Source organism: Tyto alba, unplaced genomic scaffold, assembly GCF_018691265.1.
Source record: "Tyto alba isolate M040663 unplaced genomic scaffold, T.alba_DEE_v4.0 Super-Scaffold_8, whole genome shotgun sequence".
Lineage (NCBI taxonomy): Eukaryota > Metazoa > Chordata > Aves > Strigiformes > Tytonidae > Tyto > Tyto alba.
The window spans coordinates 13,929,938-13,943,329 of record NW_024881329.1 but is presented as its reverse complement, the minus strand read 5'-3'; the positions used below and the strand labels follow the sequence as shown (position 1 = coordinate 13,943,329).

Below are 13,392 nucleotides of genomic sequence, written 5' to 3'. Positions count from 1 at the left end.
GACTTCAAACTCTTTCTCATTCTGTTCTTTCATGTAATTGAGAAGTGTCGTCTATCAGAATCATCATGCTATGTGTCATAGTATAATATAATAAAATACTGTGTTACGACCTGAACAAAAGGTCCTGAACCCAAGGTTTTGTGTTACTTTCCAACTGCAGCAAACAGTACAAGAATTCTGCAAGTTCTTGAGGTTGTTGCTCAGTAAAATCTACTAAGGCCCCAACAACATATATAACAGCTGAAATAAGTTTTTATTATTTTCAAAATTTTCTATGTTGTACATGTTCCCAGTGTTGTTTTAAAATACTGAATATTTTTTTCTTGGAGAATGTCAAAATTAATAAAGAGGGACTGAGCATGTTGAATATTTTTAGAAGTTAGAGGCTACTTGACTGTAGCAGTTGGAAATTTATCAAAAATTACCATGCTGTTATCACATACACACGCATGCCAAATGAGAACTACACATATGACAGGTATTGTCTGCTTTCTTACATCCTCAGACCACAATCTCTGAAGTTGTCTTAGCTTTCTACACAGGTGTCTTCAAGGCATTCAGTATTAAAATCTGCAAATCTTATTTCTCCATTTATAAGAGAGGGGCTAAAAGCTCTTCACAGTTGTTTTATGTTTCTAAAATATTCTGAATACGTAAAGTGCTGTTCAAATACTAAGTTTAAATACTTTCTGTTAAGCAAGATAATTGGATTTAGTTAGATTGTAACCTTTAAAGATCACCTAAATGATAAAAATGCTCTCTATGTGACCGTCTCTAGTCATAACAACTTTTGATGGTATCCCCAAGACCTGCCTAAAACCCCCATTCAGTCTTGGTCTGTAATGTTTTTGATATGCTCTCTCTTCTCAGGCTTTTTTGAACTATATGCTTGGCTGTTTTATTTGGTACTTAGGTATGTTCCTTGGTTTACCTTTCCTGCTTTTTCCGCTAAGCACTGTTTTTGAAATATATTAAGACACAAAGGGTAATAGACAGATTTTGGCACTAGGTAAGTATGATCATGGAACACAAATCCTCTAATGCCCAAAACCAACATTGGAACACTGAAAAAGTGAAAAGAATTGCTACATACCTGGGCAGAGCAGAAGGCATGTGACTATAAGAAATAAACATTTTTAGCATAGGGTACGCGGTTTTTTATTATTTATTTGAGGTCATTCTGGAAACAGGATTTACAGGTGATGTAAGCAAAAATCTGAAGACAGAAGGAATTGAAGCTAGATTAAGCATTTTTAGGGAAAATCATGTGTGTTACAGGCAGTTATTTAAACATAGGCATAAAGAACAGTAGACAGGGGAAGAGTTTTCTTATATTCTAATAAATCCTTCTGAATACTTGGTAAAATATTTTTCTTTAAATAAATGTGTCATACTCATAATCTAATAGATTAGTCATTGTCATCACTATCATCAGTGTTACTATCCTGTCAAAAAGAGTTGATATTTGTATTTCTTTTCATAAGGTAATAAATCTTTCATAGCTGTGTACTTGGTTTGATTAATTGAAAAGCATAAGATACCAAAGATGCTTAAAATTATTTCTTCTTGTCCACAAAGAAAGAGGAATTCAGAGAGCTGGGCTGAACGTTTTAATATAGTTGTTATTATCTCATAAAAAGCATCTGTTTTCAGTGAAAATTTATATTCACCAAGACGCCTGTATCCACTATTGATACACAAACTGCTGTGTATAGCAAACAAGTTATATACAGAAGCTATAATTGCACACAGCTGAAAGGCTGACATCAAAATGTCAATCTAATTCTTTTTCAGTCTTTTTGTATTTGCACACTCTAAACATTTTCCAAAGAGTAAATTTTGACTTACTTCAAATATACTTATTTTTTTAATTACCTTCTCCTAATCACAAAGGATTGGCAGATCACAAATCAAAGTCCGCTGTCCCAAACTTCTTAGCCTTCTTCATACTTATGACTTCTTTAATGAAACACATTTCTAGAAATTTATAAATATATTTCAGAATTATTTTTTCACATTGGTGTGTAGCACAGTAAAGCACTAGTTCATAGCTTCTGACATGGATTACTGTCTGCTGGGGGAACTAGACAATGGCAATTGATAATTTTTCCCCAGATCTCATTTATTTTCATCTCCTACATACAGAATTAATTAATTATTTTACAGAGGTTGTAAAGCTAGAAATACTGCCCAGTTGGACAAAGTGGTACAGATATTCAAGAAAATTGCCCTCATTATATTGAGGGCAAATACAATCTCAAAGCTATAACTATATAGCTTAAATAGTTTTAAATATTATGTTAAGTGGATCATTGTGCTTTTCAGGAACTGACAATTCTTATTAGGCTGAATAGTTGTATTTAATTATGTGCTGGACAGTAATCAGTTCAAAAATGCATATGTGTGATCATGATACCCCTCATGAAATCTGTTCATTCAAGGTATTTCCAGGTTTTTGTGCTATGTTAAATAGGTTGAGTTATTCTGTTCTAATGAGGATACCGTTCTGAAGCTAACTTTTATTCCATATGTTTGCATTCATAACTTACTCCTTTTAATGGAACTTTTTCTGCTTTTTTTTTTTGTTGTTGTTGTTGTTTATCTTTGTAGCATTTTCTGAATCCAGTTATATGGGTGCAAAAAAGGTTCTGATGGTTCTGATTCCCTGTTAGTAAGCTCTTTTAGAGCTGTAGCCACTGGAGTTGACTAAATTGTGTCAGAGTGCCAATTGTCTTCATGTTCAACTGACCTGAAAGCAGGATTAGACTTTAAGATGATATTGTGACAAGTTTTTGTTTGTTTTGTTGGTTGGGTTTTTTTTTTTCAAAATTACTCTAATGCTGAAGTGTCAAAAGATATGTGGACAGATGTCCTATTGTAGCAGAAATAGTTAAAGGAGTTGCTCTCTCCATCCATTCACTGCTGCCCAGGTAACTTAGACAAAATTATATGAGTTAACCTAGTGGACCTTCTAATAATTTGAATGTTAATTAATGGGATTGAAGAGCAGTTATCCAACGTATAATCAAAACTCAGAGGTGGAGGCAGTGGTTTCTTTCTAGAGGCAGAAATGTATTGTGTTTTGCAGGTACTGATTAAAAATACAGCAGCATGTTGGTTAATCTTTTTAAATCTGTGAAATTCACTGAGGTTTTGAGAGATAGATAAAATAAATTATTTAATCATCAGACATCTTATATACAAGCAAAAATCAAAAGTCCAGGTTTAGACACCCAAGAAAGCATTGGACACCTCAGAGATGTGTCGTCTTCTCCCTGGCCCTTCCCAGTATGGGAATATTAGGCAAGCACCATCTTAGATTTAAGAGAGAAGAATGCTTAGCACAAAAATGCATGTAAAACTCTACTCTCCCCAGTGATTAAGTGCCTGAATTGAAACTACACTGAATTTTATCTGCTTATGATGCAGTGCACCTCATTTGCCCAATTATTTTTATTAACCTCAAGGCTGTGGAGTTGTGTTCCACCTTGTCTGCTTCTCCTTTGGGGCCAAGAACTGTTCATTTTTTCTGCACTTTGGCCTCACTAGACTAAGGGCCCTGCTCAGCACAGCTGGTACCTTGTGGTCAGGACATTCCCTCTGATTGTGAATGGTGTCCTTTTGAGTTCCTGTGTGGTGAAAAAATGAAATTTTAGTCAGGTTTCCATTTCTTTGAGATCAAGCAGGAAGAGAGTAAAGAGTTAAAGCTTAAGTAGTTGCTTATGGGTGGGTTGGACCAGTTCTCAGTGTTGACATATGAAAGATACTTAAACTACTACTTTGGGAATAACCCTATTGCTTCTGAGACAAGTGAGTGCTACTATCTAATTTCTGCTATACAAGGGGAAGACAGTGCACTGTTATAATTAAAATTGAGGCTATTTATTTGTTATTTTCTTACAGAAAACAGATTCAACCTCTTCTAGGACAGTTTAGCCAGTCAGAGGCTTTGTTAATCTCCTCTGGAGTTGAGCCAGGGACTCTAGATGGAGTTCTCTTCGATGTTGGCTGTTCTTCTATGCAATTTGATACACCAGAGAGAGGTTTTTCCCTGCAGAAGGATGGACCTTTGGACATGAGGATGGATAGTGACAGGTACCTGTTAATAAAAATATTTCCCCTTGAAACTCAAAAACTGTGTGTTCAGTAACCCCTGTGCATTTCCCCTTAAAGCGAAGGATTCTTGTCATTGAATTATATACTGTCTTTCTTTTACCACAAAGCATTTTTCGATCTCAGTACTTGGAACCCTGGTTATCGTCTTTTTCTTCTTTGAAATAAGAGGAAAGTTCCAGTGATAAGTGATTAAACCAGTAATATTTTTGTTAACTATACCATTAAAATGTTACATTTTTGGAGTGTATGATATACAGTCACAGGGACATCTCACTTTGAGGCCTGTCTTCTCCCTGTTATTTCTGCAGTTTCTCAGACTGCACTTGATCTGCAGGCTCACAACCCCTTTCTGCACTTTTCTGCCACACTTAATATTTGTGGAACCTTCACTTGAGCATGTTCAGTTGCTCCCTCAGGAAAGGAGCAACCTCCTACTTTTCTGCGATGACCATCTGACCCAGTTACTTCTCTCTAAAAGGAATGCAATATAAAATAAATAAATAAATTCTCTTCCATGATATCTGCCAATAGAAATCAGAGGGCAACATTGCTTTTAACACACTAGTATAATGTTGTCTCCCATGCCCACAGGCTTATTGTAAGCTTTCCTTAGCAATATTATCAGCTTCCTTTCACATTGTGTAGGAGGCACATCAGTCTTAATTATCAAATTAACAATTACTAAATAAATCACCTGTATTTAAATTATTAGAATTAGTGTTTAGTACATTCAAGAGTATGAAAATCAATGGTGAAATAATAATTTCTACTTACGTAGCAGTTTTCATCTTCAAACAGCCTCATATATTTCTGTAGCATTGTCCTTTTTACATCAGCAACCAAAGATCTCTGTTGTATAGGTGATGGCAGGAATTGCATAATGCATCACTGGGAGAATGATAACTTTTATTTTGTGTTTTGATGAACCCGTAGTCTTAAGAAATGCCATTTGATCTTTCATTGCTTACATGCAGCTGATGGGAAGCTTCCGTTTCTAAGGAATTCCCTTAACACATTAATGTTAAGTCTTAACACAGCAAATTTCACAATACTTGCTTTTTCCAGTTTTGTGTAAAAAGCTCACGTGATCCTCCTGGGATTCAACCCTCAGATTTCAAGACTCTGAACTCCAGGCATATATTTGCATCATGAGAATCCATACATGAAACAGGAGCATAAGAACAAAGGATACCTGTGGCATAACAAAAGGCTTACACTATGGTTGTTGCTATGATACTACTTGCCTCTGATTTCTAAGTTTTGTTATCTTTTGTAAGATACTGCAGGAGAGTAATAAATGCCTGAGAAATATTCTGCGCATTTATGTCTTTTTGTAGAAGAGAATTTATTAAGTAGGTTGTATGTTTTGATTGATAAAGCCATATACAATGTTCATAAAAGACCTTGAACTATTTCAATAACAAAGTGACGAGAGATTTTTTAAAAAATAAATTAATGGCTTATACTGTTTATATTGTAATAATTACTGTCATTTGTAGTATTAGGTCATTTCTATTCCCTCAAAACAGTATTTGGATATAAATTCTTATGCCCTTTATGTAAAGTTAAATTATTTTCATGAGCAATTGTTTTCATAGCAGGCAATCTGAAAGAAAAGATCCTTGAAATCAGTTCTGACTAGAAAACAACCTCTATGGTGCAGGGTGACTAAAATGAACCCATAAGGGGCAAGCTTATATTCTAAAGCTGACTAAATAAATTCACACAGCATTTCCATTTTAACATGATACTGAAATGAATTTATTCTTGTCAACTCACTAAGCATATTTTATGATAATGCTTGGAAGTTTCAGCTGTTCTAATTGATGTTAAGGAACAAATTCAATTTAAAGCAGCAAGAAAAGGATTTAAAAGGTGCAAGCTATATCTGTTTTCATAGGGTTGCTGTCTCTTATTTGAAAACCCCAAAGACACTTGTATGCGGTGTGTGTGTTTGACTTTATGTCTCAATGCTATGAAGCTTCACCTCTTGTCAATGAAAACTGACGTCAGTGAACTAATTGGCTCTTCTTGTGCGTAGGTACCCTGACATGCCCACCGCTGCTGATGTTGTGAATGCTTTAGATCAACAGGCGCTTGCGTCCATCCTGAGAACATATGGGGAGGAGAGGCACGCCAAGAAAATCGCTTCAGCCATCGTTCAGGCACGCAGCATATACCCCATCACCAGAACTCAGCAGCTTGCAAGCATTGTTGCAGGTACCCTCATTAATTCTTCACAGTGGCTGAGGAGGAAAAATATTAATCCCCAAAGTCCCAGAGGGATCTGTTTGTACTTGAAATCATGCAGGATCTAATCCTGCCTATTCTGCTCTGATGTCAGCTTTTTCTTTTTTTTTTTTTTTTTTTTTTTAAACCCCCACTTTTTATATTGTAGTTTGATGATTAGTTTAATAATAGATTTTTACATGAAATGATTTATCATTTTGCCAAGTTGAAACACAGAATGACAACAGCCTAGGGAATTCTTTATCCCAGCTATTGATAAACCTTCAAATATCAGATACGTCATATACTTCTCTTAGTTTTAAATTTTTGCATATTAATATTTTGAGGTGAAGTACCATGGCAGTTTCCAATTATGAATGAAATCAGATCACTTCTGTCTGCTTAAAAAAACAGGAAGCAAAAAGTAAAGCAGTACATAGCTTGCTTCACCTTGTGAATGCCAACTAGATCAGCCCGAAGCGACTATTGAAACACTTCATCTTACTTGCTCTTCACTGTAAACAACTTGAACAAAATGTTGTTAGGTAGAAACTGTGCTCACATTAAGAACCTTCATGTTTGTGTTGTCAAGTGAAAATTTTCAAGGAAAAATGTAAGACTCAAATCCTGTTCATTAACATCATAATATGTAACATCATAATTGTGCCAGTGAATAAGGACCTACAAAAAAAACCTTTAAAAAGTTCATCTTTTTTTTGTTTTTCTAAATGTTTTTCAAAAGGCTTCTGATCCATTTAGAAAGATCTCTGTGAGGTAGAGATGAGAACTGGAGTATGGAGTTTACATGGGAAAAGGGAGGAGTTTTCTGTTCAGTCGTGTGAGCATCATCTCTTCCTGAAGCACAACTGAACTCAGATCACTGTTGATAATTTTCACGCACCTATGTGCAGTGATGAGTGCTCTGTAAATACTGAAGATTCTGAAGTTCTCAACTGAAGGTCTGTGAAAAAATGTGTGGAAGTCCATTACAAAGCAATTCCTGATGGCTTTTGCTGTAGCCCATTGGGTTGTTTGGAAACTCGATTTTCAGGAAAACTGATTAAAAAATAGTTAAATTTTTAGAATGTAATTTTAATATGCTCTTTCTGTATAACTGACGATCTATTTTGATTTATTTTCAGTGGGTAATATACCTTACCATCTATTAGTTTTTGTTCAAAATTTAATTTTTCTTGGTGTTATTTAGGTATGTAATCTATTAACAGATCATTTTGAGATCATGTAAACATTTGGACTTGAAAGGAATTGATGATGAGGTATTAAAATAATTTTAAAAGTTTAATAAGAACTTTAACAGGTAAAGCCAGTCTCATTCAGATTGGTTCACATTTATAGACTTTAATTATCAGTTTGGAATTTGTAATATTGCCTGAATTTCAGATGAATGAGAATGAACACTCTACTGAGGGAGCCCAGACAAAAGGACATTAGTTGCGTCACAGAAACTTATTAAAAGCAATGCTAATTCAACAGACAGATTCCTGCAAACAGGTGCACGATCTGAATTAATTTTTAAACTCTCCCACTCTCCTACACTCTGGGGACTTTAATAGTTCATATTGACAGGCACAGCACGTTGCTAATTTCATTCACAAGCTTTAAAATTTCAATACTTTTCAACATGTGAATCTATTAGATTTTTAAAAGCGTAAGTAGCATCAAGGCATCCCAAAAGTAAAAATGAAAATTTCTCTCACTGGGATTTCAAACTAGTCATCTAGCCAGAAGCGTGGTGGTTTTATGAATGAAATTCATTTTACAAACTTCCCATACAGATTTTTTTTTTTTTATATTTTTGTATGTTGTACAGCCTGTTACCAGGAAGGATTTTCTTTTAGTGTCATGGTACTTGGAGCGGGGCTGGGTGAGAGATTTGGTACCTTAACAGAAAGCACAATTAGGTTTTTATTTAACTGTACCAGAAGACTAAGAGTACAGTAGGAAAATTTTTCACCCCTGGAACATAGATCAAAATCTACTGCCTTTACTGAAAACATGAAGGCCAGTGTGACAAAAATCACTACCACAGATTACGTTTATTAGTCTGAAGACAGACAGATAAGTCTTTGAACTTGGAAATGGTTTGATTTTGGTTTTAGTTGGAGGGTGAAGGAGGGGGAACATGGTGGGGGCGAGGCTTCGTTGCATAAATCTGCGAAGTGGCTGCATTTCTTTACCAGTTTGGCATGTAAAGTTAGATTATGCTTACAGAACTTATCTGAGTTTTCATTTGTTTTTCCTCAGTGTGTGATAAACTAATTCATAGTAATAAATTAATGCGGCAGTTAATTATTATAGAAGGTTATTGTAGGAAGACCCAGCACTCAGCAACCGTGGCAGCACAAGTGGAAGAACCTTCCAATAACCTATTTATACCGGTAGTCTGAGTATCTAATTTCTTTTGTTTATCTATTCAGTATTGCAATTGAAAAATAGTAGTGTTAGCAATCAGACTAATAAAATTGAGTGTGCAGAAATACATCTTAGATATATCACATACATGATAATAACTTTGTTAATAATGATTGAACTTTTAAATCTCATTATTGGCTTCTCCCTTTGCTGTACTCTGATGATTGCTTGTGTGTCTGTGTTGCCAAACACGTTTTCTGACAGAAGGAAAATATTACCTTTTAAAACTCTCAAGAACTCCACTAATAAATTATTTTGTGCCAACATACTGGATTATGATATGTCTGTTAAATTGTTTTCAGTCACCTGTGTAAATGTGAATTTGGTCAACTTGTTTCAGAGTACCATGTTCCCTTTTTGTACTCCACTATGTAGAAGATCAATTACGTGATTATGAACTGTATTTACTTCAAACCCATTGCTTTATTATGTTGTAGTTTAGCACTGGCATGGAATTAAGGCATTCTCATACATACATACCAGCTGTATTGCCTTATCTCTAATGGACCCTCTTGTTTAGAAAAATAATTCCTTCCAGTTATGCACTAGCATTATTCATTCAGTTTATCTTTACCAGACTCCTGCAGTCACTTTACATAATAGATTATAAATTTACTTAGGTTTCAGAGATCTTGTAAGACTCCTGCACTTTAGTGCCTTTGATCCATCAAATCTAGCTTCTCTGGATTTTTGCTCTATACTCAGATAATGAAGATTCAAACCTAAAATACGTTAAATAGTGATATATTAAAGCTTCTATCAAAATTTCAGTCTCTACATAGACTTCTATAATTCATAAGAATTTTGGAGAAAGGAGGAGGGAGTTTTGGGGAGCTAGAAAAAATTATTTAATCTGGTGATTTTTTTTGTCCAAGAACTCACACCTTGACACTTTCTGCTCTATAGGCACATGAAAAAGCAACAGTGTCACTGCATTTTCTAAATTTCTCAAGGTATTTTTGTGCACATTTGAAGAAACACAGGTGTAGTGATCAACAATTTTTATCCCCAAACAAGGATGCCTCTACTAAGCTTTAAGTAATTCATTGAAAGATATTGATCACCAGGTAGACATTGTCTCTGTCTTACCTCGGTCTGTGAAGAAATGCATAATTATCTAGAAGGCAACAGTTAAAATTGTATCCATTGTATATTATTTTTTTTTTGCCTTAAAAGCATAAAACAAACCACCACAAATACTGAACTGACATTGACTACACTGAGCTGTAAAGTGAGATTTATCTAGCCCACGTTCATTTTTCCCTATCATGGTTTCAGACATCATTTTGCATTTTAACTTTGTGAAGCATTTGGGGAAGGAATTTCTGTGAAAAATTCTTGGAAAAAAAACCCCGACACTCAGCTGCCAGCTAGCTCAGTTTAATAAGGTTTAGTTTTAGAAATGTGAATTCAAAGCAGAAATTAAAGTTATATTATAAAGAAGGAAGCTCACCACTTGGGGTTCAGTTGTAAGTATGTTTTCCTTTAAAGTCATCATGCATGAGTGGGATTAATGTCAGGATAGCAATATAGAAACAATAAGATATTAACATATACCTTTTAAAATTTGACAGGTGCTTTTCCAGTATCGGCACTGTATGCACGAAAAGACTTGCTTCAGAGACCTACACATGTTGCTACCAAAACTTTTCAAGGCTTGCGAATATTTGTAAATGATGAGCTCCATGAACTCTTAATAGGGCTGGAGACAGCTGAGAAGTTTCTAAAACCTGGAGGTCGCCTTGTAGCCCTCTCCTTTCATTCACTAGAAGATCGTATTATCAAACGTTTTCTTCATGGAATAGACATGACAGAAAAGTACAATCTTAGCTCAAGGCAGAAGATAAGACAGGCTCTAAAAAATTGCACCAAAGATGATGGGCAAGAATTTCCCTCTGGAAAATCCAACTCGAAGTGGGCTTTCATACAGAAAAAAGTACTCACACCCCAGGGCAAGGATGTTCAAACAAACCCAAGAGGAAGGTCGGCCAAGCTAAGAGCTGCTATTAAACTCTAAAACAAAATATGTGATTATGTAATCGTATGATTTCCTTAAATTTTGTTTTCCAGAAAGCTAACTGGACAGACAGTATCAAACTGAAAAAAATAAAATAAAGGCTGTTTGAAAACATTTTGTTCTTACTCTTGTGCTTCTTTTTAATTAGGATTAGTGTAAATCATCAAAAGGTAAAATAAATGTAGATAAGTGGGTGTCACTAGTTACATAAAAAAGACATCTTTTTAAAAAGAGCATCAGAGCCAAAGTTTATAAAAATTACAAGTTTGATGTACTTACAGTATTTCCTTTAGATGAGATTAAAACCCCTGACATTATCCGTTTAAATACAGTAGCTGAGAGAGACACATCTTTATGGGGGTGGATTTCACACACCTCAGTCAGATGGCTGCTTTATTCTCGAGTAAGTTTAAACCTATTCATGATATGTAAGTGTCTTTATCTCAGTTGACTTGTTGCATGGATGCCTGTAGGACAAGAGCTATTTCTTAAATAAATTGATATCAGTATGTAACATTCTATCCAGGAATTAGTAAATGGGCTCTTACCTTTTTTTAAAAGTAAGTAAATATTTACTTCTGAGTGATCACCTGGTTATTTAATGTTTATGAATTCTTGGGGAAATAAAGATACTTAAAAGACCACTGTTTGCACTTGAACACTACAAGCAAACTTGTACTTGACCATTTGAATTTCATCCTGTGACCCTAACATCTGTGCGTAGATCCAGTACGACTTTTAGGTGTTGATGGAATTATAATTAACCCATCAAAAAAGGGGTATTGTGAGTATTACGAAGTATTTACCTTTGCTGGTGATCATTTATTAAGAGGTGCTACTTAGGTGAGTATTCAGTTTTTTTTATAAAAGGCGTACTGTAACACCAGTTTCCTGTTTGAATGCTTTACTAGGTAGTAGAATATGTAAGATAATTTATTTTTTAGTAAGTTAATATGAATTGGATTTAGCTTTGAGTTTGTATTTTATCTTAAAAGACCATTGTTTTGCTGTCTTTGTATGTTAAAAGTGATCAGAAAATAGTGTAAGTTTCAACTTCTTTGACCTCTGACTCATCTCTTCAGGAAAAAGTTCCCTGTTTGGATAATCAAATCAGTAGCAGATTTCATTTGTGATGAACCTGAAATGGCTGGTAGAATAACAAATGCAATTTCTGACTGAGCTAAATGATTACTGCACTAGCTTCTAAAAGAGAACTGACTGTATCACTCTGGACTTGATTTTTATCAAGCATCCTCTTTATGTTGATGTAAATGATTACTTTATGGTAGTTTTTTGGGTCACATTGACACAAGGTGAAATTTAGGTTCAATGTCTATAATATACAGTATATCGAAATATCTGAATATTGTTTAGTTTATTGGTAAAGCTAAGTTATTTAATGTGTTCTGAGGTATACACATTATAACATCTATCACTACTCTGAAATAACCATTGAATGATGATGGGCATTTCATACTTTTCTGAAAGTTCAATATTTTTCCACTAGTTTCATTATACCTGCTATTACATATTAAATAGAACATTTCACTTCAGATAATATTACTCACTGTTGACATCTTAGAGACAACAGACTTTATCTTAAATACATATTTTTTTCAACCAAAGATTAAATATAAATAGCCAGTGTTATTTTAGCTAAGATTCCATACTGAAATGTACTCCAATAGTAGGTTGGAAAAACTGTGCCTCCAGCATAGGCTTAGAAGAGTTGTAATGCCATGCTGTGCGTCATTCAGGAACACACTTCAGGGAAAGACAATCCACTTATAGCAGAAGTATCAGTATCCCAGAAATCATATGAAATCATGAAAAGTCCCTATGCTTAAAACAACATTTAAGATCCACAGTTCTCACATGTAAGTTCCATGGCACAGTTTCCTATGATAGTTGAACACTATATATAATTTTTTGTAAATACTCTCACTCCCTCAGGGAAAGTAGGAGACTTTACTTCTAGGCTGGAGTTGCACTGCCATGGCAGTTCATCAGTTGCTGAGTTCTCCTCTTTAGAGGATCTGTTTCTCTTCTCTCAGGGTCTCCTCACTTTCAGCTTTAAAACTGTGGTATGGAGAGTCCTGGAATTTTAACCTCTGCTTGCCTGAAAAAAGAATTTTCTGTTTCTTCCAGAAAAACCTGTGGTTATATTTAGTCAAAGTATTCTTGTATATTCAAGCATTTCATTTTCATTTAGTAGGTGAAAGTATGTTATGTGAAGTGTATTACGTTTTTATGTTCTTACCAGGACACATGTCTACATAGTAGATCTTAAATTTTCTTAAAATGATACATGTGACGTGTTAGTAACACTAAACATTTTTTTACCGTAATCAAAAATGTTTTTTATGAAGGAGATGGTATCTGGTGGAAAATTGGTCTCACTGAAAACCAAGTCATACTGTCAAAATACAAATTGTATATAATTTCTAAAAACTTGCCACTGAACCTGAGCCATGTACATTTTAATACAGCTAAATGCAAGATTATCTATCAACAGAGAAAAAAAAGATAGTAGACCATATTTACAAGGAATATGGTAATACTGAGGTGCTGTACATGATAGGAATAGTAGCAACATG

At 34.6% G+C, this 13,392-nt stretch overlaps 1 protein-coding gene across 6 annotated transcripts in view; it reads left to right on the top strand.

Moving 5' to 3' along the window:
• Positions 1-10,907, top strand: part of METTL15 (methyltransferase like 15) — an 83,058-nt gene extending 72,151 nt beyond the window's left edge. For all 6 annotated transcript variants that reach the window (XM_033006850.2, XM_033006846.2, XM_033006849.2 and 3 more), the window contains 3 exons: positions 3,904-4,095; positions 6,158-6,336; positions 10,353-10,907. In XM_033006850.2, the coding sequence (XP_032862741.2) occupies positions 3,904-4,095; positions 6,158-6,336; positions 10,353-10,795 (814 nt within the window). In that variant the 3' untranslated portion in view covers positions 10,796-10,907. The remainder of the gene's footprint in view (positions 1-3,903; positions 4,096-6,157; positions 6,337-10,352) is intronic.
• The last annotated feature ends 2,485 nt before the right edge of the window (positions 10,908-13,392 follow it).